At 53.3% G+C, this 27,357-nt stretch overlaps 9 protein-coding genes across 9 annotated transcripts; 5 read left to right on the top strand and 4 right to left on the bottom strand.

Moving 5' to 3' along the window:
• Nucleotides 1–2,664: 2,664 nt before the first annotated feature.
• PRP46 (pre-mRNA-splicing factor prp46) lies at nt 2,665–4,218 on the bottom strand (the record flags this gene model as incomplete). Its single annotated transcript, XM_049397023.1, has 2 exons — nt 2,665–3,588; nt 3,643–4,218. The coding sequence occupies 2 exons, from the start codon at nt 4,216–4,218 to the stop codon at nt 2,665–2,667; spliced, it is 1,500 nt and encodes a 499-aa protein (XP_049257365.1).
• Nucleotides 4,219–6,952: 2,734 nt separating this feature from the next.
• On the top strand, nt 6,953–7,613 carry J4E88_003369 (uncharacterized protein; the record flags this gene model as incomplete). Its single annotated transcript, XM_049397022.1, has 2 exons — nt 6,953–7,033; nt 7,086–7,613. The coding sequence occupies 2 exons, from the start codon at nt 6,953–6,955 to the stop codon at nt 7,611–7,613; spliced, it is 609 nt and encodes a 202-aa protein (XP_049257364.1).
• A 1,254-nt stretch (nt 7,614–8,867) lies between these two features.
• Nucleotides 8,868–10,153, top strand: J4E88_003368 (uncharacterized protein; the record flags this gene model as incomplete). Its single annotated transcript, XM_049397021.1, has 2 exons — nt 8,868–9,951; nt 10,008–10,153. 2 exons carry the CDS (start codon nt 8,868–8,870, stop codon nt 10,151–10,153), a joined length of 1,230 nt encoding a protein of 409 aa, XP_049257363.1.
• A 61-nt stretch (nt 10,154–10,214) lies between these two features.
• Nucleotides 10,215–11,290, bottom strand: J4E88_003367 (uncharacterized protein; the record flags this gene model as incomplete). Its single annotated transcript, XM_049397020.1, has 3 exons — nt 10,215–11,010; nt 11,057–11,261; nt 11,287–11,290. 3 exons carry the CDS (start codon nt 11,288–11,290, stop codon nt 10,215–10,217), a joined length of 1,005 nt encoding a protein of 334 aa, XP_049257362.1.
• A 1,972-nt stretch (nt 11,291–13,262) lies between these two features.
• J4E88_003366 (uncharacterized protein) lies at nt 13,263–14,857 on the top strand (the record flags this gene model as incomplete). Its single annotated transcript, XM_049397019.1, has 5 exons — nt 13,263–13,266; nt 13,493–13,734; nt 13,957–14,509; nt 14,558–14,716; nt 14,769–14,857. 5 exons carry the CDS (start codon nt 13,263–13,265, stop codon nt 14,855–14,857), a joined length of 1,047 nt encoding a protein of 348 aa, XP_049257361.1.
• An 874-nt stretch (nt 14,858–15,731) lies between these two features.
• Nucleotides 15,732–17,656, top strand: J4E88_003365 (uncharacterized protein; the record flags this gene model as incomplete). Its single annotated transcript, XM_049397018.1, has 3 exons — nt 15,732–16,147; nt 16,197–16,804; nt 16,857–17,656. The coding sequence occupies 3 exons, from the start codon at nt 15,732–15,734 to the stop codon at nt 17,654–17,656; spliced, it is 1,824 nt and encodes a 607-aa protein (XP_049257360.1).
• Nucleotides 17,657–18,701: 1,045 nt separating this feature from the next.
• Nucleotides 18,702–21,108, bottom strand: ERB1 (Ribosome biogenesis protein erb1; the record flags this gene model as incomplete). Its single annotated transcript, XM_049397017.1, has 2 exons — nt 18,702–19,019; nt 19,075–21,108. 2 exons carry the CDS (start codon nt 21,106–21,108, stop codon nt 18,702–18,704), a joined length of 2,352 nt encoding a protein of 783 aa, XP_049257359.1.
• A 272-nt stretch (nt 21,109–21,380) lies between these two features.
• Nucleotides 21,381–24,875, top strand: PRP5 (pre-mRNA processing RNA-helicase; the record flags this gene model as incomplete). Its single annotated transcript, XM_049397016.1, has 2 exons — nt 21,381–22,176; nt 22,228–24,875. The coding sequence occupies 2 exons, from the start codon at nt 21,381–21,383 to the stop codon at nt 24,873–24,875; spliced, it is 3,444 nt and encodes a 1,147-aa protein (XP_049257358.1).
• A 1,596-nt stretch (nt 24,876–26,471) lies between these two features.
• PSF1 (DNA replication protein psf1) lies at nt 26,472–27,275 on the bottom strand (the record flags this gene model as incomplete). Its single annotated transcript, XM_049397015.1, has 3 exons — nt 26,472–26,565; nt 26,662–27,194; nt 27,249–27,275. The coding sequence occupies 3 exons, from the start codon at nt 27,273–27,275 to the stop codon at nt 26,472–26,474; spliced, it is 654 nt and encodes a 217-aa protein (XP_049257357.1).
• Between the last annotated feature and the right edge of the window lie 82 nt (nt 27,276–27,357).

The following is a 27,357-nucleotide window of genomic DNA, read 5'->3' as shown; positions in this document are numbered from 1 at the left end:
TGAGACTGTCTTTGCTTTGCTGCAATTGTGATTGTGGGGCTGGGGATGACGCTCGTGGTAGATCGACGGATCCTCGCATGGAAACACTGTCTAGTGGCGATTTCAGACCCGGCTCGTAGAATATTGAACCCTCAGGCTCGTCCATAATGTCGATAATGGCAGCCTGCATAGCATCGACAACCTGCGTGTTGTTGCCATTGGAGCGGTCATGACCAAAGTCTGAGTTCAGGCTTGCGGTCGAGTGTGCGAGAGGGTCTGAGTCGTAGTCCTCGTCGAAGAGAGGTGCGCGTGCAGATGATGATCTGTGGACATCTAAAGAACGTCGTGCAGGTGGCTCGGCGTTTCTGACGGCTCCTTGGCTCTTGAGATCTGAAGACGATGCGACAGCTCGACGCAAGTCTCCTTGTGGTATCTGCAATGCGCTCTTCTGCCTTGACTGGGTGCGAATCATAGCAGGTGCAGCAGCAGATGAATTGTCGAGTGTTTGCGCTACAGTCCTCGTATTCACACTGCTGTTCTGGGCGTTCGCCGCCTCGTCCATGGCCAACCACTTGTAGTACAAATTGGACTTCTTGAACCTTCGAAAGTAGGGTTCTTGTAATTGTTCGTACGCTGCCGTCTGGGCTTGCAGTAAAGAACGTCGCGCATTATGATACTGCTGTGGAGTCGCCTTCCGCCCGGCTTTGAGAAACTCGGAGACCGCCTGTCGAGCTTCAGGGAGTATCTTCAACTCCGGGTTCGACAAGTAACCGTCGTAGATCTGCGCCAGGTCTGCGCGGTCAGACTCTGTCCATGCAGGAAGCGAGCCTATATAGTTTGGCGCTTCTTCAGTCTCTACTTCCAATGGATTGCGAAAGCCGTCCACCACAATCCAAAACTGCACCAGCCGCATCAGGTCCGCCTGGTCCATGAACTCCATGAAGCAAGACAGCCCTGAGGCATCGTAGAGCACTTCGCGTAGAGACGCATTCGCGAATTTGGACGAAGTACGCTTGTGCTTCGGCTTCTCCTGCGCAGCAACCTTTGCCCGTACCGAGCCACCAGCACTGAGGTTGGTGACCTTTGTATCCAAGATTTGTCGCGCTGTTTCCAGGCGCCGTAAATAGACAGGGTCTTGATCTTCTACCGTGGAATCCTTCCGCAATTGACTTGACACTTCGCTGCGAAATCGTCTAGCATCTGCAAGAGTATTGGTCTGCCTAATGGCTCGTATGAAACGTTCGAACCGTCGTTCGTTATCGCCGGGCGCAAGCTTCGGGAACTGGACGTTCTTGGGGTTCTTCGGTGAGGGCGGAGCATGTTCATCGAGAGCAGCTCGAATCTTGCGGACAGTTTTCCTTTCCTGTATTAACGATCGTCCCTGAGCTTATTAGCGACGGTTTACAACGAGCGGGTAAGTTCTTACGTAGCCCTCCATAAGCTGGTTCCATGTGTCTGGGTCAGCGAGCATCTGCATCACAGGAGAGAGGACTGCGCAGGCCACGAGCTCTTTGATCAGTACATTGACAGCGGGACTGGTAGACATGTTCGCAGGCATAATCTTTGGCAGTAGTCGCGTGACGATGCTTCGTAGATGTTGCTGCTGTATAGGCTTGGTATTCGAGTATGCCAACGACGCCGCCGGGTGCAACCGGCCCTCCTTGTATTTGGCTGCGATGGCCAGATCAAGCTCCTCAGAATCCGTGATGTTGCGCGACAGCTTGCGTCCGCGAACTATGCGCTCTGCCTCGTACGATGCCCGCAAGTGATCGGTGATAAGAGGTATCATGCGCGATACGACTGTTTCGACCATATCTACCGCCAGTATGCGTTCCCGAATCTCGCCCATTGCAGCCCGTATCGCATTGTCCACCTCGTTGACGAATGTTGGGCTTTTGCTGATACTGCCGTACCAGCTCTTCACGAAGTCGCGCAGTATCAGCCCAATGAGCACGTCGATGCTGTCTGATATCATGAAGGACGCGGGGTATAGCGGCTCCATCATATACATGTTCCTCATGTCCAAAGCCTCCCGCTCAGCCTTCCACCTGTCCGGCGCAACGAAGGCGACGTGGCGCGGCCCATAGTCGACCTTTCCTCCGCTTCGTAGATCTGTGTCCCAGGCGATCGTGAAGGTGAGCCATGCTCCCAGGGCAAGCGTCGCGAGTACTCCGGCGAAGAAGGCGTAGGGCAGGTAGTGCAGCTTGGGCTGCCAATGGGTCAGGTACCCCCAGGCGATGAAGACGGCGATAGCGGCGAAGACCAGATCTCTGCGCTTCACGGGGGCCATAATCGTGCGGGTGGCGCCCGTTTCTGCATCTTGAGCGGGATGGCTGAGGGTGCGGGAGGCTTGGTGTTCTTTGGACAACCCACTTTCGAGCTTAGACCACTGCTGACGTCGACCCGCGTATATCGTATTCAGCGAGTATAGCAGCGTCAGTATCTAGCTTTCTGCGATGTCTTAGTCAACTCAGCAAGTCTAGGATGTGACAAGCACCGAATGACGCTTTTGTATTACGCTAGGTTTCTAAGCGCTATCAAGGTCCGTGAAAATGACTGCGCTCCTCGTGCTTGGTATAAACCTCCTATGCAGATAATGCCATGATCCCAATAGTTTACATTCATGACGCCGTTCCAACTCCGATACTATGCACAAGCTTTCTCGTCTGTCTCAACCATATCCATCTAGAATTTCCTTCGTCCAAGTGTCGGCTTCCAGTCGAGCGGATGTGTCTCTTCCGTGGCGTTCTCATCCTGCTTCCAAATCTTGATAGACTTGTCCGACTCTCCAGTGATGAGACGCAAGCCGGTCTTGTCGAATGTCGAGCACATAACACCTGCTTCGGCTTCGAGAGAACCCGGCTGTGCGATACTTTCGCCATGCTGGAAGCGATGGCCTGTCTTCCAGTCGTAGAACGAGGCTTCGCCGTTGTCGCTACCGGCAAACATGATGTTATCCTCGTTTACAGAGAGTGTGTTGATGATGCTGTTGACAGGGGAGAAATTCTGCATGAAGTCGCCGTTCGGACACAGCCATTGTTTCGCCGATTGCGCTGATCCAGATGCGAATGTGAATTCCGTGGGATGTGTGGCAAGAGAGCGAACCGACTTCTTGTGATGGGTGAGAACCGTACGAGTCTTTCCGGCGACAAGGTCCCACAGTCGAATTGTGCTGTCCATACTTCCAGACAAGACTTGGGGCTCGGCTTCTTGACATTGGATCGAGGAAATGGTTCCCTTGTGGCCCCCGAGTACATGAATATTGCTGCGCGATCGCATATCCCAAACACGGACTACACCATCTCGTCCTCCTGTGCAGAGCACGTCCACGGTCGGATGAAGCGAAAGCGAGTAGACTCCGCTCAAGTGGCCGTGATAATGTCGAATGACTTTATTGGTCTCGAGATCCCAGCATTTGACCATCTTGTCTTCTCCGCAAGAGAAGAGATACGGATGCCTTGGGCTCACTGCAAGTCCTCTGACTGCCGAGATGTGTCCTGTCAAGGTGATCTTTAGTTGACCGCTGGCCAGATCCCAAAGCTTAATCGTCCGGTCCGCGGCACCGGTCGCGAACCATTGGTTTCCAGGCTCCATCGCCACCGATCGCACCTATACGTAGTCAGTCGCTGTCGCTCTCTTGAAAAATACCATCGCATAACTTACCCATCCCATATGTCCGCTAATGACCGTCTTGACCTTCCATGGCGCATGCCAGTCAGGCTTCGCTTGACGAACCACGTCTTTCCTGACCAACGCGCTCGACGTCTGGTCTCTGCTTGGCGTAGGTCCATGAGCGTTTGGTGCAGCGCCCTTGCCTCCCGCCCTCACTGCCAACTGCATCGACTGTGCATCACGCGCCTTGTCCGCCTTTTCTGAGACACCATCGATCATCTTCTGCATCTTGGGGTCCGAGGCCTTCTCTTCAGCGTTCTGTGCCTTGATCTTCTTGCGTCGCTCGGCCGCTGTAGATGCTGCGCTGGCCATCTTAGCAGCTAGCGCGGGTGGTAGCTCGCGTACATGCTCATATTCGTTGCGAATGCGCGATGCGACGCTGGCCTGGTCTGCGGCGGCCGAGGGCGCTGGCGTGGTTGGGTGTATCGAGAAGCTGCCATTTGAAGCGTGATCTAGTGCCGCTGATGACGCGAAATCGGCGGCGAATATCTCGCGTGTCCGTTTCGACGAGGATCGAATAAGCTGTTCTGCCGTGCTGAGAGGTCGCGAAGCTGCGGTTTCGGCCATGTTGGCGACGTGATGTGGAGGAGGGGAGGATTACTGCATCAAGATTAGCTGCGGCTGTTCGCGACTGAGGCGACAGTGATAGGAGAGACTCACGTGTTGACGTATGTGGTGATGCTGAAGGCCAACTGCTGGTCGTCGACTCTCCATCGCGAAGTTTCACTAGCGCGCCTTGTGAGCTAAGCCGAGCTAAGGCCGAGCGTTATCTTATCTAATCATCTCCGCTGCCCAAACGCTCTCTCACCACGGTGTCTACCCAAAACACATCTTGCTACCTTAAGTATTGCTTAACTCGTCAAACTATCTGTCGCATTCTATACGCAGTCTTTGCAGTTTTCCGATCCCTATTGCGGAAATCGTCAGAATGGTTGCTGCCTGGGTTGTTTATTGTGGTACGGCGGCCTCGTCTAGGACAAGACTTGGAGCTTGTAAGACTGCCGTCCTGGACGATTCTTGCCAAGAAAGAGTATGTGGTTGTTGTACCTATCTCCAGGCTGAAAATGTGTCGTGGCCCTGGACTGCTTCGCGCCGACCATCAATGACGCCTGGCTGCAAGCAACACAGTATCCATCGATACCAAGCGTACACCGATGCAAGCATCATATCACACTCATTGTTGACAGCTAACTTCACAACCATCTAACTTTGGTTTGCGAACTACTTTGGAAAGGCGTTCTAGGTTGTTGCATATAAATAGCCATACGCCAACACAAAATTCCCAACCCAAGCTACATACGAAAAGATTCATCGAGCTCGAGCGCGAAAGCTGAACGAAGTCGACAAGATAGGATAACACTGTTGCTTTCGACTAAAGCGTATCCCACCTTTCCGAGATCTGGGTTGAGCATCTCAACAAGCCTTGGAAGCAAAGAATCTAGGCTTCGAGTAAATGAAGGTTGTCTATAGCGGTTGGATGGAAGGTCCAATGCACACATCCCAAGCGGAGGAGCCGACTGGTCTTACTCCGCAGTAGGGAACCCAGGACGCAATGCTGGGTGCTCAATGGGGTTACATGACCGGTAATTTGTACGTAAGAGCCCTCATCTGGTTATTCACATGGGTACCAACTTCGGATCGTCCAATACTCGTCGTGGCTAGACGATCCAATGCCCAACGCTCGCGTGCACACATCAGAATGTGCGGGACATGCAGGGGATACGAGTGAGCCTCTCCTTCGTACAGCATGACACTGTAATATTGCGCCGCAGAGCTCACATGTCAGATGCTGTCAGCATCGCGCACATGTTTCCTGCATCGCGACCACGTTTATGACTGCGCAAAACCGTCGCGAACGTGTGGATACGGAAAACCCAGCGGTCACGGCGACGATGCTTGTTTCCCCAGATCTTCCGGGTTCTCCGCTTCATAGCTCCAGGATTGCGCAAAAGCAGCTGAACGGCGCGCGGTCAAGCACATGCTGCCGAGGAAGTTGAATGGAGAGCCAGACCGAGTCGTCAGATCCTTCCAGAGGAGGAAAGCCACCTCCGCACGAAATGACGCAGGAACGGTTAAATCCTTGCACTCCAACAACAAGGTCGTATCGGCGGCACACCCACCACAAAGTAACTCAAAAGAAAGTGTCCTGTGCCTAGAAGTAGGTATCTCGTGTCTTGAGGATAGGAGTACACAAGCATATTTCTTACAGCCGCCTAGACACACGAATGCAGGTACAACAAGGCCGCCAGTCTTACGCCATGCCACCGTCTTTTTGCCGGGAATTTCGCAGACAGCGGTGGACGTTCGGATGGCGCATCCGTTCGGCGGGTTAGCCATGTTCCTGCGCGACCGAGCTTAGCCAAAGGGTGTAAGCATGGATTATCCCGGATGTTTGGCCGAGAATGGTCGAGATGTCGCGGGGTTTGTAACACTGGATCCTGCGCCATATATCGATTTCTGTGTCGCATTTGCGCTTGCCGCCGTCCAATGGCCACCCAGCCGGACTGGAGATGAAAAGTTTGACGATTGAGGATCTGCGCAAAGCGAGGATGAAGATAGTGGGTGATTTTACCTCGTTGCATGGCTTCACAGCCCCAGGGCTGCCCCGGATCTTCTCGCTTCGCACTAGTCCCGGAAGCGATTAGATGGGAACGGCCGCACCGTCACTTGCCTCATGAGACCCAATCAGCAAAAGCTTCTAGTCTCTGCGGCATGGTTCTTGGCGCCTTGATCAATTCGATCCCTGTTCAATGCTGGAGCTCGCCGTCGCCCAACACCAATCCTCACCAATGATGTCTAATCGACGATCGGATGGCTTCTTACTCGGTTCAATAGCACTACACGCTCCTCGCAATCTCTACATGACACTCAAGAAGATGTAGAGAAAGTTACGCGGTACTATCTCCTTTCTTTCAATCTTCATGATTCACGACCATTCGCTGGCAAGGCGCGCCGCGCCTAGTTGTGTGGCAATAGACTCTGCCCTCACAAGTCCGGCCTCGACGAGCCGCAGCTAGCGATGCGTAGTCTGGGGTAGTGTCATCGCGCGCTACCACATCGAGCAATACCTCCAGGGGCTGCTTGAAGATCTCGAACGGGGGCGAACAACACGCCCAGTGTGGAGCCACTTGGGTGCTAGCTTGTTTCTCACCTGGACACGGGTGGCCTACGGTTCCGCTTGATATAAAGAGCTTATGGGAGCCTCCTGTTCGAGCTTCTGCAAGCTTCAACTGTCGTTATACATACATCAAAGAACTTTCACTACACCGATCACAGTATCAACACCAAGACAACCGTCAACATGAAGACCTTCACCATCGCTGCCTTCGCCGCTCTGGCCTCCGTTGGAACTGCCCAGCTCAGCAACATCCCATCTTGCGCCGTATGTCATACCATGATAACCTTTGCACTCATCACAAACTAACACCTTCCAGCTTCAATGCTTCCTCGCTCCCCTCCAGAGCGACGGCTGCTCCTCCCTCACCGACTTCGAGTGCCACTGCAAGAAGGGTGCTGAGCTCCTCGGCAAGGTCCAGCCTTGCGTCCAGGGTGCCTGCGAGCAGGAGGACCAGGCCAAGGCCATCTCCGCCGTCCAGGACACCTGCAAGGCTGCCGGTGTTCCCATCAACATCCCCGGTGCCAGCGCTGCTCCCTCAATGGCCAGCTCTGCTGTCGCCAGCGCCACATCCGCTGCCGCCTCCATGGCATCTTCTGCCGCCGCCTCTGCCTCCTCCATGGCTTCCTCCGTCATGTCTGAGGCCTCCTCCGCTGTTGAGTCTGCCGCTTCCTCCATGGCCTCCGAGATGTCCTCCGCCATGATGACCGGTACCCCCACTGCCAGCGAGAGCATGATGAGCATGACCCCCTCTGCTTCCATGTCCGAGTTCACCGGTGCCGCTGCTCAGGCTACCCAGGCTGTTGGTATCCTCGGTGCCGCCGCCCTTGCCATGCTCGCTTTGTAGATACCCTCAAGCCCTTAGTGGCAAACATGAACGGATTGACTAGTTAGTCATGGTTAGGATGTAATGGAATCACGTTGGGATGGATGGATCGAATCTTGTATAACCACCTAAAACCGATAATGCGATACCTAATACTTCGAACTTGATCCCTTTCTCTCATATCGTTATGTTGTGTTACTCTCTAAACCTGATGCATTTTCCACCCCGTTACCTCGCCGCTCACTCGCAGTGTTTGTCACGCGTCAGAATCTCCCGGTGGCTGTTTGCATTCGGTCGCACTGAAGCTGGAAAGTTGCCCAGTGACGTCAGAGTAAGCACCATCGTGTCGCCGAAATGAGAACACGAGGGTTACCATGCCTTCGTTCGGATTAAAGCTACCAGCGCCCATAGTGTATACAGACGCTACGGATGTGTAATGCACTCTTTTTATGCAAATTATCACGATGCCCTTTTACCGATTCACCGCAGTGGAAGCGACGAAGGCGCTCTCGTACTGCTATTCTCTTGTGTAATTACCGTAGACGGCCCTTACACTTAGCTCGGCTCTGGCAGACGTTATTGTGTCGTCTGCCCGGTTCAATTGATAATGCTGAGTATTTGTTGATAAACATTACAATCGATCTCACATACGTCAAGAGAGCCTGGGGACTCGACGGACGCTGCGGAAAATTGAGTATTCGCCCAGTTGTTGAGAAACATAATCGTTGCTGGACAAAGTTGCTCTGGAGCTATACCCATTGCAATTCTGTGACAGGTAGCTGGTCGCTTGCTTAGACCGTGCAAGGTATACTACTGAAAGAGAACAAGCCCCTCAACTTCTCCAAGGTTAAGCGACTGTTCGCGATACCCAGCTGCGTCATCTCACCCACCACCAAGCGCTCAGCTTGAGTGACAAGATCATCACTTGCGCGTAGCAGGACTACAAAACTTTGGTCCAAGACCTGCGCTTACTCGACCGAAATATGCATGATCCTGAAAAAGGAAAACTACCCCAGCGGAAATCTAGATCGCGTGCATGCTGCAGGCGCGACGTTAGTAAGCGTTGTAAAGGGTGACTACTCGCTGCAGCAGACAAGGCAACCACACATGTTTAATTCGTGACGTCAATTCCGGCGTACACAGATAGCTAAAAGGGCGCTGTCGTGCTTTGAGATGTAAAAGAGGGGTCATCATACCTAGGTAGCCTAGAGAGCGGACGAGCGTACCTGCAACATCGCCAACTTCAACATTCGCGACCCTTTCTAGACATTCATCATGACTTCAGAACCCGAACCATACACAATTCCAGTCACCGATTCCGCAATCGAAAAGCTCAAACGAAAGCTCTCAGACGCCGACTTTCCAGATGAACTGGACACACCCGATCAATGGCCCTACGGCTCACCCCTCTCTGACATCAAGCGTCTAGCCAAACACTGGGAAACCAACTTCTCCTGGCGAGACGCCGAATCCAAAATGAACGAGCTACCCAACTATCGCAAAAAGGTCCAAATCGAAGGCTTCGGCCAAATCGACATACACTTCGTCCACAAGAGAAGTTCAAACCCCAACGCCATACCCCTCCTCTTCAGCCACGGCTGGCCAGGCTCCTTCCTCGAAGTAACAAAACTACTTCCGCTCCTCGAAGCCGGCGAGAAAGAAGGAAAAACCGCATTCCACGTCGTTGCGCCGTCTCTACCGAACTTTGGGTTTAGTCAGAAGATTAGCAAGCCTGGCTTTGCGTTGTCGCAATACGCAGAGACATGCCATCGGTTGATGCAAGACCTCGGATACGAGAAATACGTTACGCAGGGTGGCGATTGGGGGTTCTGGGTCACGAGATCGATGGGTTTACTGTATCCCGACTATGTGCTGGCGAGTCACATCAATATGGTGCGCGCGCAAGCACCTACGTTCAAATCGCAGCCGGCACTCGCTCTGCAGCATGCCATTACTCCTTACACTGAGGCCGAGGCCAAAGGAATCGAGCGCTCGGAGTGGTTCCTCAACGAGGGCCAAGCGTATCGCCAGTTGCAATCTACCAAGCCACAGACGCTGTCCTACGCATTCGCTGATAGTCCTGTCGCTCTTCTGGCATGGATCTACGAGAAGCTGATTGACTGGACGGATGGCTATCCCTGGACTGACGACGAGGTGCTTACTTGGGTTAGTGTATACTGGTTCAGCACTGCAGGGCCCAATGCGCATGTCAGGATCTACTACGAAGCGCAACATAATCCTACGGATCTGATTCCGAATCGAGAGCGCACGACGACGTGGATTGATCGTGTGAAGTTGGGTGTTGCGCACTTTCCTAAAGAGATTACTGTTGTGCCGAGGGTATGGGCGAAGACTTTGGGTGAGTTATCCTCGTGACGATGAGGTTGTGGCCTATACTGACTGATCTGCCACTAGGTCCTCTCGTTCATGAGAGTGTTCACGATAAGGGCGGGCATTTCGCTGCGCATGAGAGACCAGATGTGATCGTTGCTGATCTACAGAAGATGTTTGGGAAGGACGGACCGTGTTACGGCATAGTTCCAGGAAAGTCAGGTTATTGATATGGGTTTGTACATGGAAACAATTTCGATGGAATGATATGATGAGCTATGTTATGTATCGTCATTGTTTGACAGGTGCCGGCTTTATCAGCTCAGCCGTCGAGTCTCGAGCGCCTTCACACGAGAAGTCAAACCCGGCCATGTGTGCGTCTGTTGGTTTTTCGGTCGTGCATTGCGTGATATTTTTGGCTTCGTCGCGACTTCTCAATGGGGAGAGGACTCGTCCCTGTATCGGATCGATCTCATCTTCAGACACCAATGTCGATCGCGACAAGTCCTTCTCTGCCGCCGACGCCGAAGAATTGAATGTAAGCCAGTGGATTATAAGAGCGTCCCAGCAAACGTCCACCAAGCAGATCGCAAGGCATATCATGCCCAGCTCTTCGCCCCTGGTCAGGAAGAATTGTACCATGTTCGCCGCCGTTGGTATCTCTATCAAGAGCGACCCAATGATACTCTTCCACAGCAGTGTCTTGATATTCTTTCTAGCTGGCGTATCCTGTCCTCCATGCACTGTAGCCTCATTTTGACTCGACTTCCTCTTGAAGATCCTGGAAAGAGTAGATGCACCAGGCAACCCTACGACCGGATAGAGTAGGTAAAAGAAGACCACAGTCAGAATGATATTCGTGAAGAAGTTGACCACGGTGAATGGTATCGATGCGATGCCGCGAATGCCAAAGTGGCAGCGTCCGTCCGATTCGTGCAACTCGGTGACATGGTTGAGATAGGAGTTGATGGCGACAGTACCGTACAATACGACGATCATGGCCATGCAACATAGGTATATCTTGTCTTTTCGCCTATTGACGAAAGGCGCGCGGACGACATGGATGCGTTCGACCAAGAAGATATAGCTGCCATGTGTTAGTAAATGACCGGGTTTCGTCGATACACACTTACATGATAGCTTTGATGAGCGTGTAGAAGATCAAGCAGACCCATGTGCCCGCAACGCAGAGCTCGTAGGTATAGAGCCCCTGGCCTGCCACAAGAACGGCTGAGCAGATGATGAACATCAAGACCAGTACGTATAGCATGAAGACAAGCGCAGACATGAGGCGATGCTTTCTCAAAATGCGGCGTTTGAGTTTCTCGAACCGCGAACCTATGGTCTGTGTCAGAAAGTGAACGCATGCCTGGTCCAAACTTGATGGCGTGATGCATGTTGCAGAGGCCATCGTCTAGCCTCGAGATCGGTTGGGTACGGAAGGAGAACTTACCCAGTAATAGCGAGCACACCATCATGCACAACAGCGATATGATCGTGAAGATCGACCTATCCCGTGGGAGTTCGCCATTGTCGATGAAAACGTTCGAGTTCCGAAAATCCTCTTGCCGCACCTGTAGGGGGAGGGCTTGAGCAGCGAACGTCTGCATCAAGAAAAGACAGGCGAACAGCCTCATTCTTGACAGAAATTCGGAACCGATATCGAAACGAGTCGTACGCGTTCGCAGAAAGAAAGACGTGATCAATAATCATTCGATTGGGGATCCTTGAGTCCTTAACTGGACCCTTTTCGCAACCTGACATCTGTCTTGGTCCCACAAAATGACGGTCCATTATTTTCTTCTTGCGTAAATCATATGGTCAAGCCTATGATCGACCGGGAGTTGCTAGGGACTGTGGCGCTGAGGGCGATCGTTTTGCTTGACTTCCAATGTTGCGTGAGGCTGATTGGGTTTACGCTAGTGATGCGGAGATGGGGCCGGCTGGCCGATGCGGCCTCGAACGCGAGATTCCCGGTGAGAAATCCACGTGCGTGCCGCTGCTCCCGTTCCTAGTAGCTGTTGGATGCGGTTTTTCTCAAATATCTCCGTCAGGGACAGGGTCGGTATTAGAGGCCGGTGTGCATTTTGCTTTTTCTACCTGACAGGTGTCATGGCTCGCTGATTCTTACCAGATGTCGCGATGTCTCAACCATGCATACTTCACCCATTCATACCCCACGTTGTCGAGCGGAAAATCCTGTTGGCTTCCCCTGGCGAGGATCCTAGTCCAATGTGTAACTGGATCTCGTCCCTTTGGAGCCAATATTGCCGTATCGGGATTGCGACAATCCGCCGAACGCCATTGCGCCATTCTCTTGCTCTGCTGAAAGATCCTGATCTTGATCTCCGAGGGTGAGTTTTGCCGACGTTGCAACGGCCTGTTCTTCGCTCACGGGCAACATCTCGTTCCATTCCAAGAACAACCATAGCCAGGATGGAGCACATTCGATGTTCCCTGAGGCAGGTGAAGATGTGCTCAGCAGGACCTTGCACGTCTCCTGTCTTCTCCAAAGAGACAGCTGGTGAAGCTGAATAGTACACAGCCCTCAGATCTGGCAGGGGTCGCAGGGATGCTGAATCATAGTAGTCTGAACGAGTGGCTCCGAGGAACGAGCTGAGCAGATTGACTTCGGAAAGTCACGAACAACTGTGGGGACTCTCGTAAACTTTGCGTACACTCTTCGCACGTTCGTACCCCACGCCGTGGGGTGCAAGGAGCATTGCGAATACTCGGCCAGAGGTGGCTATACGAGCATGTGATTGATACAAGGTCGTTTCGGCTGATGATCGCTGGTATAGGCGCGCTGCGAGAGCATCCTGAAACACCTGCTGGTATCCACGGGGAATTTCTCGTCACAGCCCATGTTGCTGATCACACGTCTATCCAGATGTAGAAGTTGGTCCCCTAACGGCCAGAGGATGTTGAAAAGATGCGCGCAGTCTTCTGATTCGGCTTGGAGAAGACGCTGCGGCAGGTTAGTAAGCCCTTGGAAGTGGCGTGTGGTGACTGACTTGTTCGCCCAGGGCGCGTTCAACCAGCTCCTCCCGCGAAAGCTCAATGAAGACATCGTCAAACCGGCGTTCTCCGACTGCAACTAGTGGTGATATATTGACTTTCGCTCGGTCATATATCAAAGTAGGAACACAGCCGCATTGCAACCTTGGAAGTGAAGGTTGCCAAATGTGATGTGCGTGTGCGATGGGCGTCCCGGCGGATGTCGCGCATACGCGCACGGCGCGTCGCACTAGAGCGGATCTGGACTTGCCGGATCGCTGATCTCCGAAAGCATCTATGTAGCCATCCACTCATAACTCTACGACTGCACCTCAACCAATAATGAGTGGCGATACAAGATTGAAAAAGAAGCGGAGAGGCGGCCCGCGCAGTAGAACAGGTATGTGCCGTGATCTATGAAACTCTGCTGCGATGCTGAGATAAGCTAATGGCATCAAGGTTGGTACGTCTGGCTGCTATTTTCAACGCGAAAACCTGTACTTCTGGCTGACTGAGTCGCTCCAGCGCCACCTGCAAACGCCGTCACACTCGCTGCGATGAGAAAAGGCCAGTATGCGGGAATTGTGAACGCCTCAACCTCGACTGCGAGCTATCCGAGGAGATCGTCTGGGCTACTCCTCGTGTCGATACAACACCGGACGAACCAAACAATGATGCGCCGCTTCTCGTTGACGTGTTTAGGACACGGATGAATGATCTTGACCTGCCTGAAGACACTTTGTCAAGTCAGAACTACATACCTGCTAATGGTGTCACGACAGCAGGTTCCGACGAAGCGAACGGTCCGAAGAAGGTACGCTTGACACCAGAAAGCGCCTTTTTACTCCAGACCTATGTACGCACCGTCGCAACATGGATGGATATCTTTGATCATGCCAGCACCTTCCAGCACAAAATCCCACAGCTGGTCCTCAGATCGCCGCTTCTGTTTCATTGTGTATGCGCCTTTACCGCCAACTATCTAGCCCTTTCCAATTCGAGCAATGATCCTTCTTGGCAAGTCACAGCTTCCAAGCATTATGGCGAATCGTTGCGCCTACTCATAGAAGCTTTGAGCATGCCTTCGCACGAACATGCGCTTACCGCAAGTATGCTGCTCTTGAGCTACGAAATCCACGGAGCCTTGCGCTCTGAAGACTACCGGCGACACTTCCTAGGCCTTACAGTATTAATCAAATCACGACATGTTACCGCACAGTCAAGCGGCACTGATCTGGCCAACTTCTGGATCTATATCCGACACGAGATCGTTGTAGCTATGGCTAGCGAGCAGCCTCTGGTACTAGACCCTGCAGAATGGGAGGTGTCCTGGGTAGAGGGTGAGACTAGAGAAGATATTTTGGGAAACCACATGCTTTGGATATTAGCGCGAGTTCTCAATCTCATTTTTGGACCAGATGGACGAACTGAAGCAGGTAAAGAGCAGCGCCAAAGCTTCCTGCACGAGATCGAAATGTGGCGAAGGGGGCTTTCTGACACGTTTGTTGGTATTTCATATGGGGAGAAAGACGAAGATGGCTTTGGCAAAGTATACTTCCCAGTGGCGGCCGCAGCCGCCACAGCGTTTTGTACGTTTATAGACGCACGTAGCGCTCAACATAATCTAACGGGTTCAGGGTATCACATAACACATATCCTGCTCTATGCAGAGCCAGAGCTTCAAGACGAGGCATACATTCCCCTGATCCAGGAGCAGGCTATGGAGATTACCAACATAGCAATATCAGATTTCCCCCCATCGCTGATGGTATTCTCTACGCATGGTCTCTTCTATGGTACGTATCCATTCTTCCGGCTACACATAGTCAAATTATTATTCGATCACAGCGAAACGGTCACTGATACGTTCCAGCCGCGAAACATATCCATGGGATCTCAAGAAAGGCGCGTATCTGGAACGTCTTGAACGAGGTTGAGCGGCAAACTGGATACAATACGAATACGACCGTGAGGCTTCTTCAGGCTTTGATAGAGGAAGGCGCGCAAAATCGAAGCGCAAGCATCTTATGAGCGATTCCTACTGCTTCGAAAGCAAAGCCATCGTAATTCACCAGTCTCCGCCTACCAAGTATCTGGAGAATGGCCGGCATCGGACCGAGCCGCCTCGTTGGTCAGCTGCGGGCTGAAGCGAAGCCAACGACTGATCAAGCATTGACTGCGAGGCTTCCGGGGTGATGATGGGGTCGGAAGTTTTCATCCTATCGCATTGTCTGGGTGTAGCGAATTCGGTCACACTCCAGAATAGTGGCGCGTAGAGCACACCTCTTACTGGTAACCATTGCCGTTACCCACCCCACGTACATCCTCAGGCCCAACACGGATGCTGGAAACAATTCAAAGACATCTCCAAAGACATCTTCAAAGACATCTTCAATCACGATTTCAAATTTCCTTATCTATCAGGTTTCGTTCCAAGACAGAGCTGTGACAAGATTTGGCATGCGCAGCCGGGTTCTGGCGCACGTCGCGAGGCTGCGCCGCCTGCACAGCCCGCGAACAGTCGGGTAGGCAGCAGCAACACAACCAGTCGAAAGATGTCCCTTGTTCTAACAAGCGACTGGGCAGCGCAAATCAGTACCCTATTCGCGACATCTCTGAGCGTATCGCATGAACTTGTTCAGCTTTTGGATATCGTCAACGCCACAACTTCGTTTATGCGCGGGTAGTCTCAGCCATGCACGACAGGTTGTTTCGCGCAGCCTCCACGAGAGCGTTGATGGGACGTTGGTTATATTCGCCACTCCAACCGATTTCTGAAATGGCATATTCGTCATTCTATTTCACACCATCATGGTACCTCCACTCAACTCTCAAGATGATCGTGCAGCGTTCGTTGACGCTTGTATTAACAAGCGTAAGAAAGCGATGCATGCCTGGGAGTCACTTGGCTTGATCAGTGAGAAGCTACACGATGAGCAACATGGCTACTTCGTCAACAAGGAAAAGGCCGACAAGGCTAACGAGCTGCAAAGAGTGGTTGAGGGAATAGCAAAGTCGTTCGCTACGTCGTATCGTGGCACCATTGAAGAGCTCCATACGTATCTAGCTGAAGAGAATGCGTTCTTGGAAGACGTCCTCCGGCTCGGACAAGAATTTGGAGTGAAGATATGGGGCCGTATAGAAGACGGTGAAATACGCTCGTCAGGCGAATCCCAAGGAAACGGCATCGAGGAGCAGGACTGGGACGACCCGAAAGACCGCCAGAAGTGAGCACTTGATGCGTTCTCATAAACGACTTTACTGACTCCCTCTCAGTATTATGTTCTACATCCGATGCTGGCTCATATGTACTGTGGTCAGAGAGTACAAGGCGACTCCACGAAAAGGGAAAGCAAAAGGTCGGATCCGCGACTTGCCATCTCAAGATCAACAGAACGAAGACACCGTCGAAGATCTCGCAGAAATTGACAGCCCTAGAATCATAGGTGGATCGTTTCGGGCGCCAGAGCCACCACGCATGTATCCAACACCAGAACCGCGCAGAGATACTACAGCCACCAGTGCCAACGAGAAGACTACAAGCACCAGCTTCACCTCCGTGAATAAGACCACAACACCAAGTAAGAGGAAAGCGCAATATTCCCACGAACGAACACCTTCCGGGAAGCTTGCGAAGCCTTCAAAGGGCGGTCGAACGATCCCTGTTCTCACTAATCAGTCACGAGATCCATACTCGATCCCCATATCTCCTCCTGCTTTGTCTCCGATATCGCCTCCCGCATTCCCGAACCTAGGCCGCTCATCGTTTGGAAGACGAAGAGAGTCCACATATGACTCAGACGCGACTTGGGCACCGCCTCGTGAAGAAACCGCAGACGCGGAAACGGTGGTCGATGCAGAAGAGATCCTTCCCGGAGAAGTCGGTGAGTTCATTGCTTCGGGAGCAGAATGATTGTTGAAGCTTACTCTCATCAGACTCGCGCATTCAAAACGACATCGCTACATCAAACGCAGATGACATGCAATACGAGTACGACAACAACAATGAGAACGTCGCCGGCCCATCAGGCACCTACCGAAACCCGCTCAGACAAGACTCCGTCATACCAGACACACAAACGCAAAACGATGCAGTAGACGCTATCATCTACCCTCCAAGTGGCCAAATCATCCAAATCGACGAAGACATATCAAGCGATGCATACACCGACGCCATAATCCGTTCTCTCATCTCTGACCCCTCACCGGCAACCCGGCAAACGCGCATCTACCGTCTCGAACTCTATAGACTGCTCGTAGCTTATCTGAATGGCATCAAAAACTTCGATCCCACCAACTACGACTCCGCTGCAGAAGAACGCATGGATTTTCTGCTCAACCAATTTCACTGCACCGATGCTGATGCCTGGCATTCTGATCACAACGACAGCGCACTTCGCCTACACCTCGCATTCGAGAAATGGATGAGCATGCGACACCGCTTAGCAGCGTTTCGCAGTACGACAGGCTATTTTGGCCCGCCGGGGAGGCGGTGGGAGGAGTTTCTGAGGGGACTGGAAGATGTACCGCATGCGGAAGCCATTCTAGCTTTTGTAGATCTGAAAGATGCCGGGGATGGGGAAGAGGGTGGGAGGGTGCTTGGTAGTGGGTTTGATAATGATCTTATGATGATGTTTGATGGGTTGACGAAGTTTCAGGATTGCAATGGGCCGGACGCTTTCAAGGGTGTGAGGAAGTTTAATGAGAGGTTGCTGTTGTGGTTTAGGGATGAGTGAAGAGGTGGATGTAGACATGAGACAAAGCACACAGAAGACGCAAATTAGACGATACATGATGCGCTTGCTAGTTTGAGATTCCTCACCATGAAGTCTTTAGATGAGGTAAAAGCTTCGTACAACCATGGAGTAGATGGACTGATCACACCTGCATAGTTCGGAACGCTGTGATATATGGGCATCTAGGAAGTTAAGAGATCTCTCGCCCACACAGCTTTGCAGCGACCAAGCATCCGCCCTTCGCGATCACACTCTCCATGATTGCGACCATTCCTTCTTGCTTCCAGTCAGCCAGTAACTACCAGACTTGTCACGACACGCATCAATTATCCGGCCCAAGGTCCAGCGCTGGCGCGGAGGGCGATTGCTTCGATCGAGCTTTCGAGAATGCACGAGCTGGCAAGTGGGTAGAAACCCAAGGTGGCTTTTGAATGGAAGTAGGCGTGGATCTCGTTGCGGAGGAAACGACATGTTATAGATAGCTCGGTTGGTGCCATGTGGTCGATGTAGGTGGTTAGTTGCTCTTGTGGGTGCGCAGTCCGATTCTGCTTGGGTTCCTGACGAAAGAGGTGGTCGTAGATATTGTAGCGCAGTTCTTTGGGGAGACGGAGGAGAGGGCTGGAAGGAGTGGACAAAGCCATGACGGACGGGTTATGTCGAGGCGGCAAAGGACGTTGAGTGAGTTTGTAGGTTCGAAGATCTTTTAAGAAGCTGAGACAGGAAGCCTCAAGGAAGAGGCAAGGCTGTGAATAGTCAAGTACTTTCAGAAGGTGATATGCGGGTTGGCGTTATGGCACGCCTTGTGATGCATGATGACGTACTACCTGGTATGCTTTGGGTGATTTGATCATGGTCAAAGAAGTCCGATTTGTAACATCCCGGAGCCTTCTCAGGCGGTGTGTCCAACAGTAAACTATTGCAGGCCACAAGTGACTCAAAGAGCACAACATTCGGACAGAAGCATAGAGTTGTTACATTTTCCGTCCTTGCTCTAACGCCATGCGAATGCAAGTCATGTAAAAGAGGCATATTACATATCCCATATCTAACTCCACAGCCTCAGCGTTCCATCCGCACCAGCCGACACACACCACGGCTCCCTCGGATGCCAATCCAGACCCATGACACCCAGCCTGCTCTTAACCTTATGCCCGCGCAGTACCTTCAAAGGAACGATAGTCGCGTTCTCCATGAGGTCACCCACAACCTTGCCGTGGAAAATTTGAATAGTGCCATCGTCGGAGGTATCGGCGAAGAGGGGCAGACCTCCTTGGTGGAAGCGTACTGAACGGATGGCTTCTTTGTGGAAACGAAGGGTCTTGTAGGGTTTGTTGGAGAGGTCGAGGTCGTGCCAGAGGAGGCGCTGGATGGGAAGTTAGTGTATGTTTTAGTAGTGTGAAGAGATACGTAGAGCTTACCTTGTCGTATGTTCCGACGATGATGTTGTCACCACCGGGGTGCACGTCGATGGATGAAATCCATTTAGCACCTGGTTGCAAGATCTTGACGAGTTCCTGCTTGGCGAGATCGTAGCTGCGGATGGTGTTGCGTGTGGCGACGAAGAAGATGGCTTTAGAGGGGTGGAATTGGGCGGTTTGCGCGATACCCTTGAGACGGCGGAAGGGGAGCTGGGTGAGATGTTTTGAGACGGTGTGGATGGCTACGGCTGTGCTTTGGCCGCGAGGCGATACGGTGGCGAAGTAGTCTCCTCTTCGGTGCCAGTTGACTATCTTGACTGCTGCTCGGACTTCGATTTGGACGAGAACGCCCTTGTTCTCTAGACGGGCTCCTGGACGGCTCCACTTGCCTGGTGCTGCTTTGGGCGCCTCGCCAAATGTTGTTGTGGTGGGCTTCGATGCTGCGTAACCCCATCCTGCATCGAGAACCTCGCGACTAGCTTGCTCTACGTCCGGTGAGAGAAGCGTGAAAGGTACGATTAGATAGACGTTCTCGCCACAAGCAGCTGCGACTACGGATGTCTCCTTGGTGGGTCTCCATTGTACGGCGTCCACAGCCTCCTCATCTGATAGTTTTGCGTTCCAGACCTGGCGGCCTGTCAACAGCTCCCAGATCCTTACGTAGCCGTCGTCACCTCCACTGGCAACGAAGATACCGTTAGGATCGACCGAAACACAACGAACACGTCCTTCTTGTCCGCGGTATATCGCTGCGCATGTAGTGGGGAAAGGCTTGAGCTCTTCAGGGTTCGGCAGCTTAGGTAGCAGTGATTCAGGGTCGATGTTGAGTCGGTTTCTCCGGATACGGGGTGCCAAGTAGAGATCCAAGCTTCGCTCAAACCGTTCCTTGACGAATGTCTCGTAACCAGGAACCTTGCGTAAGGCATCGTAGTTCTTGGGCAGGAAGTCTGTCTCTCGCTCTTCATCGTCTTGCTCCAGCCACTTCTGCTCCTCAACCTTATCCGGTAGGTACTCGGGCGGTGGGTGGTAACTCGCTTCGTAGCCAGGCGGTGGCAGCTTGGGGGCGGGAATGTGCATTGTGTTATCGGGTCGGGGCTTCTCGTCCGCCCACACGTCAAAGGTGAAAACGTCTTGCTCTTCCTCCTGCTCCTCCGGTGCCCTGTATGGCTTGATGCGACCTTCTCTAATCGCCTTGACGATCTTCATGACGCGCTTCGCTTCGTGCTTGGAGGGAATGAATCGTCGCTTGGGCTCTGGCGCAGCGCTCAGTGGCATAATCTCCGTGTTGACGCCAGAGAAGTAGGCGACCATCTCTGGGTATGGGTCGTAACCATCTTCCACGATCTCGTTCCTTGTAAGCCTCTTGAGCACATCCAACTCCTCGGGCGACAGGTTCAGCGGTTTTCCTGTCTGGGGATCCGTCAAGCCTGTCCAGCCCTTGGGTATGTCGATGCTGTCCAACAGCGCATCCAGCGCCTCTCCCTTTGCCGGGCGCATGATCTTCTTGCCGTTGATATCGTAGCCAATATGCGGGTATTCATCGTAGTACTTGAGGTCGATGTTGCCGATCGTGTTGGTAGCTTCGGCGTCAGAATCGTCAGATTCGTAGACCGGGTCGATCTCTTTGTAGATGTAACGAGTGTTGCCGTGCGCATCGGTGGTGACAGTGTAGTTGGGCTTCAGGTCTTCATCGTCTTCTAGTTCCCCATTTGCGCCACCCACGTCCAGATCCATCTCGTGTGTAGGTACTCCATTCTTCTTGCGCAATGGAACATCTGAGGTATTCAGGTTGCGCATTTCCTCACGAATCTGCTCTGCATCGCTGTCTTCCTCCTCCTCTTCATCTTCGTCGGAAAGACCCTCAATCACACTGCTAGCATCGGTATCGGCGCCTTCATCTTGGCTGTCGTCCGAGTCGTCCTCGGAATGCGACAGGATGCCCTCGAGCAGTCCGTCGGCCAATTCACCTTCCGAGTCACTGGGCTCGGGCGCCGGGCGAGTCACTACCTTTCTCTTGCGCGGGTTGACTGACATTTTGGGCGATTGATGTTTCCTCCTCACGTTCACCGCGGACTGTCGCAACTTCCCAAAAATTATCGCTAGCGTCCAAGATTTCGGTTTTAGCGCGTCCGCACGTGCCAGGCTGCCATCAGCCAAGCATATCCTCGGAGACTCTACAGCAACTTTGTCGCAAACTCCGCAACTCCAACTCTCTGTTTACCCCACGTAATTGCAACCACCACCCGCATCTGCTACGCCAAGACGCCACCCCAGACTGATTGCAGCAGTAATTCCACCGACTCATCATGGCGACGCGCCACTCTGACTACGATCGTAGGCGCCATTCCCCGCGCCGCGACCGCGACCGCGGAGATCGTGGAGACCGCTATGGCGAAGGCCGCTTCAGAGACGACCGTGACCGCCGAGACCGCCGCGATGACCGTCGAGAGCCTGACCGTCGAGACCGCGACCGCGGCGACACGTACCGTCGACGTTCGCGCTCCCCGCCTCGCCGCCGCGACCGATCCCGTGACCGAGGAGACCGTGCCGACCGCGGAGACAGCTACAGGCGCGACCGCGACGGTGATAGAGACAGGCGTCGCCGCTCTACTTCCCGCCGCCCTGGTTCTCGTTCATCTGCCACACCTGCACCAGGCTCAGACAGCTGGAGGCGCGATGACAGCAGACGCGACGACGGCAGGCGCGATCGGCTAGATCACTCCTCGCGCGACGACAGGAAGAAGGACCCCGAGACACAAGCCAAGGACAAGCTCGCAGACCGCGCTGCGAAGCTGGCTGAGTGGAAGAAGCTCAATGCCGAGCGCCTGCTCAAAGAGAAGACCGACACACCCGGCTCCGGTGCTTCGCCAGCTGCCACTGCACCTGCAACCCCGTCAGTCACTGCGACGCCCCCGCCAGCTCCGGCATCTGAGGCCAAGCTTGTTGATACCGCTAAGACCAAAGTCATTCCGCAGAAGAGTGCTACTGAGAAAGTCAAGCAGAAGCAGCCCGAGAAGTCGACCTTCAGACTGGATGCTTCCGCCGCAGCCCGTCCTCTAGACATGGCCAAGCCTGCAGGCAAGACTGTCACCAACGCTAGCAGTATGTTCATCCCAACCCCTCTTTTCACGAACCACAAGCTTACACGTACAGACGTTCCCATTGTTAAGGGCAATGGTAACATTGGCTCGTTCGGTCTCAAGACCAAGACTGCTGCCGAGACCGAGGAAGAGAATTCCAGAAAGGCATTGCTCGACGAGGAAGGCCCGACCCGCAAGCGCAAGCTACAGGCTCTCCCCGAATTCGACGCCAACGAGGCACCCTTGCTCGAAGCCGACGGCGACAACGCGGACTCTCCAATGAGCGACATCGGCAGTGATGACGAGAACAACGCGGAGCTTCAAGCTCGCCTCGAGAAGCGTCGCGCTGAGATCGCCAACGAGAACCAAGAGGACACTGCCATGGAAGAGGCAACTGCTGTCGAAGCCCCTGCCGACGACAAGATGGAAGTTGACGAAAATGCAGGCGCCGAAGAAGATGACGTCGATCCTCTCGATGCCTTCATGGCCGATCTCACTGAGCCACAACCAAGCCGCGGAGCTCCTTCGGGTCAGACTATGTTTGCTGACGAGCTTGAGACTGTCGAGACTTCCGTCGAACATGAGGACCTCAACGAACTTCGCGCTGCCAAGAAAAAGAAGAAGAAGGAGGTGCCTACCGTCAACCACGATAAAGTTGAGTACGAACCGTTTAGGAAAGACTTCTACACTGAGCCCTCCGAAGTTGCACAGATGACACCTGAGGAGGTCGCAGATCTTCGCCACGAGCTCGACGGCATCAAAGTCAAGCCTGATGACGTTCCCCGTCCTGTCACCAAGTGGGCGCAGATGGGCCTGCTGCAAGCTACCATGGACGTCTTCACCAAGATCGGCTACGAGAGGCCCACAGGTATTCAGTCTCAAGGTGTACCCGCAATTCTCTCTGGCCGAGATCTCATCGGAGTCGCCAAGACCGGTTCTGGAAAGACACTTGCATTCGGTATCCCTATGATTCGTCATGTCCTTGATCAACGCCCACTGAAACCAACTGATGGGCCTATCGGACTGATTCTCGCCCCAACCCGAGAGCTAGCACTGCAGATTGTCAACGAGCTCAAGCCATTCCTTGCAGCATCGGGTGTTACCATCAAGTGTGCCTATGGTGGTCAGCCCATCTCTGAACAAATTGCTATGATCAAGCGTGGTGGCATCCACATCCTATGTGCAACTCCCGGCAGAATGATTGATCTGACCAACGTCAACCAAGGACGAGTGCTTTCTTTCCGCCGCATCACTTACGTTGTCCTTGATGAAGCTGATCGCATGTTCGATATGGGCTTCGAGCCTCAAGTCATGAAGATTCTTGCGAATGTACGTCCTGATCGCCAAACTGTCCTCTTCTCAGCAACTATGCCCAAGAACATGCAATCTTTGGCTCGCAAAGCACTGCACAACCCAGCCGAGATCACCATCGGTGGTAAGAGCAAGGTAGCTCCCGAGATCACTCAGATCATTTCTGTCGTACCGAACAGCTATGAGAAGAAGATCAACAAGACTCTACTGTATCTTGGTCAGTTGTTCTCTGAAGACGAGAATGCCCAGGTATTGATCTTCACTGAGCGGCAAGAGACAGCCGAAGATCTCCTGTCCAAGCTTTACAAGTCTAAGTATTTCTCTGTCAACACGATTCACGGAGCTAAAGATCAGACTGATCGTAACGAAGCGATCAACGACTTCAAGCAAGGTGTTCTTTCGATTCTCATTGCCACATCTGTAGCCGCCCGTGGTCTTGATGTCCCTGGACTGGCTATGGTCTTGAACTTTGATTCGCCAACCCATCTAGAAGATTACGTGCACCGCTGCGGACGTACCGGCCGTGCTGGCAACAAAGGTACCGCTGTTACGCTTATCGAGAACCCCGGTCAAGAGCGCTTCGCTCTTCACATCGTCAAGGCACTCAAGGAGAGCGGTACAGAAGTGCCTCCAGAGCTCCAGGAGATGGCTAACACATTTCATGAGAAGGCCAAGGCAGGTACCGAGAAGTACTACGGCGGTTTCGGTGGCAAGGGTCTCGACAAGCTGGATGCAGCACGCGCACTCGAGAAGAAGCGCGAGAAGCGTCAACTCAAGCTGGAAGGTGTTGATGAGAGTGAAGACGAGGAAGAGATCGCACCACTCATCAAGAAGCCCGAGGTCGCTGGCCCAGCTGGTGTCGTTAACGCTTCTGGTCCTGCTGCAGCTGCTGAAGAAGATCAACCACACTGGATGAAGCTGCTGAACAGCAAGATTGTGGTCAGCAAGACTGAGCGCCCCGACGCTGCCGCTTCTGGCAAGCCGATGACCGCGCGCGAGCGGGCCATGGCCGCTGCTTCCAAGGTCGACGGCAGGCTGAGCAAGAAGGGTATGATCCACGCGGGTCAGCCCATCGACAACAAGGGCCCCGATGCTGGTCTGTACCACTCAACCATCGAGATCAACGACTTCCCTCAGAAGGCTCGATGGGCCGTCACCAACCGCACCAACGTCGCCAAGATTCTGGAGCAGACTGGTGTTTCCATCACGACCAAGGGCAACTACTACCCGGCTCCCAAGCAGCCTGGTGAGAATGATCTACCCAAGTTGTACATTCTCGTCGAGGGTGACACCGAGAACATCGTCACACAGGCTATGATGGAGCTCACTCGTCTTCTGCGCGAGGGAACCATTGCGGCTGAGGATGCCTCTGCGACTCGTGGCCCTACCGGCCGTTACAGTGTGGTTTGAGAAGTTTTACTTCCGTAAGGTATGCTCGACACTTTTTTCTCTCTTTCCAGCGTTTCTTTCTGTTCTTTCAGCGTTGCTTTCTTTTCCATGGCGTCAGTCTACTGCATTGGGAGGAATGGTCAAATGGATGGATGGGAAGGGCATGGGACGGAGTTGAAGGTTTCGACAAAACACGGTCGTGCTACGATACATGCCTCCGGGCTGTACCAAAACGTAAGTTCTCACCTCATTGCTCCATTCAGAGTCTACGTTGATTTACACAACCCGTCACAGGTCTTCACTCTGCTACTGAGCCTCCATCGGCAGCGATATCATTGTACATTACGGGCTCGGCCACACGGTTCGCCGACATGCGATATGCGGGAAGGGGAGTGGAGGCTTGACTCTGGTAGTTCTGGTAAAACATGTCTGGTACGAAGGAGTGGGGTCTTGGCTCTGGTGCCTTTCGTGCAGCCTGATGTGGTACGATGGAGTAGCTTAAGATAACCTTCCAAATGAGAGGCATTTCTGTCTAGTACAAGAACTTTTTCGTGTGTTCCTAACCACCCATATCTCGCGCTGTATCCTCCAACTTGCCCGGTGGCACTGACTCCCGATCTCCGGAGACGTGATACTGCATCGCGACCTCATAGCGGGCCTCTTCGCCGATCCTGTATACTCCATCAATAAATCTCTCCTCAACATCCCCCTCTGCGCGACAATCAATACATGCAGACGCGAACCGACATTTATTCATTCATTCCTCAGACCCAGATGCGTGGTACGACTACGCCGTATTGCCCTGAACACTGATGACGCAGCTCTACAGGACCCACGCCGCACCGCACTGACGCCATATCGCCTCCCAAGCTGCAGCTGCAGCTGCATCATCTGAAAAAACCCTCCTCGGGGGTATATCCATCGGAATATGTATGTGTAGGTGTAATGGCGCCATAGCTGCATGTCGCATATTGCATGCTGCACACATCACTCCCACTCCCTCTGCCATCCTTCCCTCCATCCTCCATCCACCGAACCTCGCGCCGCAACACTGCATATCTCCTTCGCGTGCATCTCCGCCTATTTTAGGCCGCGTCCAGGACCACCTGCAGGGTCGATACATGTCTTGACCTCGCGAAAAAGGAACCTGGACTATTCTGTTGATGATGCAGATGCAGGTGTAAGGCGCGTACGTGCGTGCGTGCGTGCGTGCGTTGCTCGCAGAAAAGACGCACAGCACAGCCCTGCCTGCTGCCGCCCCCAACGCCACTCGCTCCAGCTGGATCTGGAGATCCCTTCGTCTCGGATGCGGCTCGGCGAACCCAGGTTCAGGGCGGGTTTTACAGAATGGGGGGTGTTGCGGTGGAGGGTGCATGGCGAAAGGATGCACGCGGTAGGGTAGGTCTGCGGAAGGACGTTCCGAGGGGTTTGGTTGGTTCACAGGTTTCGTTAGAGAGGGTGGTCGATGCGAAGTGCCCTGGTGGGGACTTGGTAAAGGGTAGGTGGGGTGAGGTTTGCTGTCAATCTTTCATGTATTGGACTGATTTTTGGTCGCTGAAGAGGTCGAAGGAATGGTTTCTGGTTAAGGAAGCGGTCGGAGGGAGTGTAGCAGGTTGATTAGCTGAGGCGTTGGAGGTATCCTTGCGCAATTAGGCGTTCGACGTCGCCTTGCCGGACGTAGAATTGGGAGTTTTTGGTAAGGGTTATGGAGCTGTGACGTCGGTTAGCTATGGTGACTAGTATACAATACTTCGGATGCGGAAGGAAGGGTCGTAGGCTTCGGCATGCCGAGATGGCGGTCACGTACCCGTACTCTGTTTGGATCTCGCCCGCGTCCTTCAAGACGCGCACGTCGATGAAGAGATCGCGCGGCGGCTCCAGACTCCCCGTTAAATCAATATCCGTCCATTGTCCCTTATATGCAGCAAGCAGATCACTGTATTGCCTCACATACTCCTCCTCTTCAGGACTCAAACTACTCTCTTCCTTCCCGCCTCCAGCGCCCATTCCACTGCCCCTCCCCCCTTCTCCACTATGGTCCTTGCTGCCCTGCTGTTCCAGCACGTCGACGCCCTCCCAGCAGTATTCTTCGAGCTTGTCGCTCCGCACGCGGTGGTAGGCGAGTAGACAACGCTTGTTCCGGCGCATGCACAGGTGGTTTACGAGGAGGGCGCAGGCGGTTTCGGGGGATGCGCTGGGGTTGAAAGACCCGCTGTAGGGGGCGAGGATGGATGAAACGTCTTTGTCGAGGTCGCGCACTTCGCGTACTATGGAGCGTGTGAGCTCTGAGGCGTAGGGTGGGAGATGGGGGAGGGCGAGGGTGCGTTTGGCGTTTTGGACCTGGGTGTGTTAGAGAGGGTACGTAGTAGTGAGATTGAGACCATGTATTCTTACCAACTTATTGGCCGCTTCTCCATACATGGCTGTGATTTGATGTGTGTTCGTGTTCGTGTTCTGTATCCCTAAACGTCTTTCTTTGGTGGCACAAAGATGTGACGATCAA

The sequence above is a fragment of the Alternaria novae-zelandiae genome (assembly GCF_023758075.1).
Source record: "Alternaria novae-zelandiae strain BMP 2774 chromosome Unknown scaffold_5, whole genome shotgun sequence".
Classification (NCBI taxonomy): Eukaryota; Fungi; Ascomycota; class Dothideomycetes; order Pleosporales; family Pleosporaceae; genus Alternaria; species Alternaria novae-zelandiae.
This window is presented reverse-complemented; position numbering and strand designations above follow the sequence as displayed.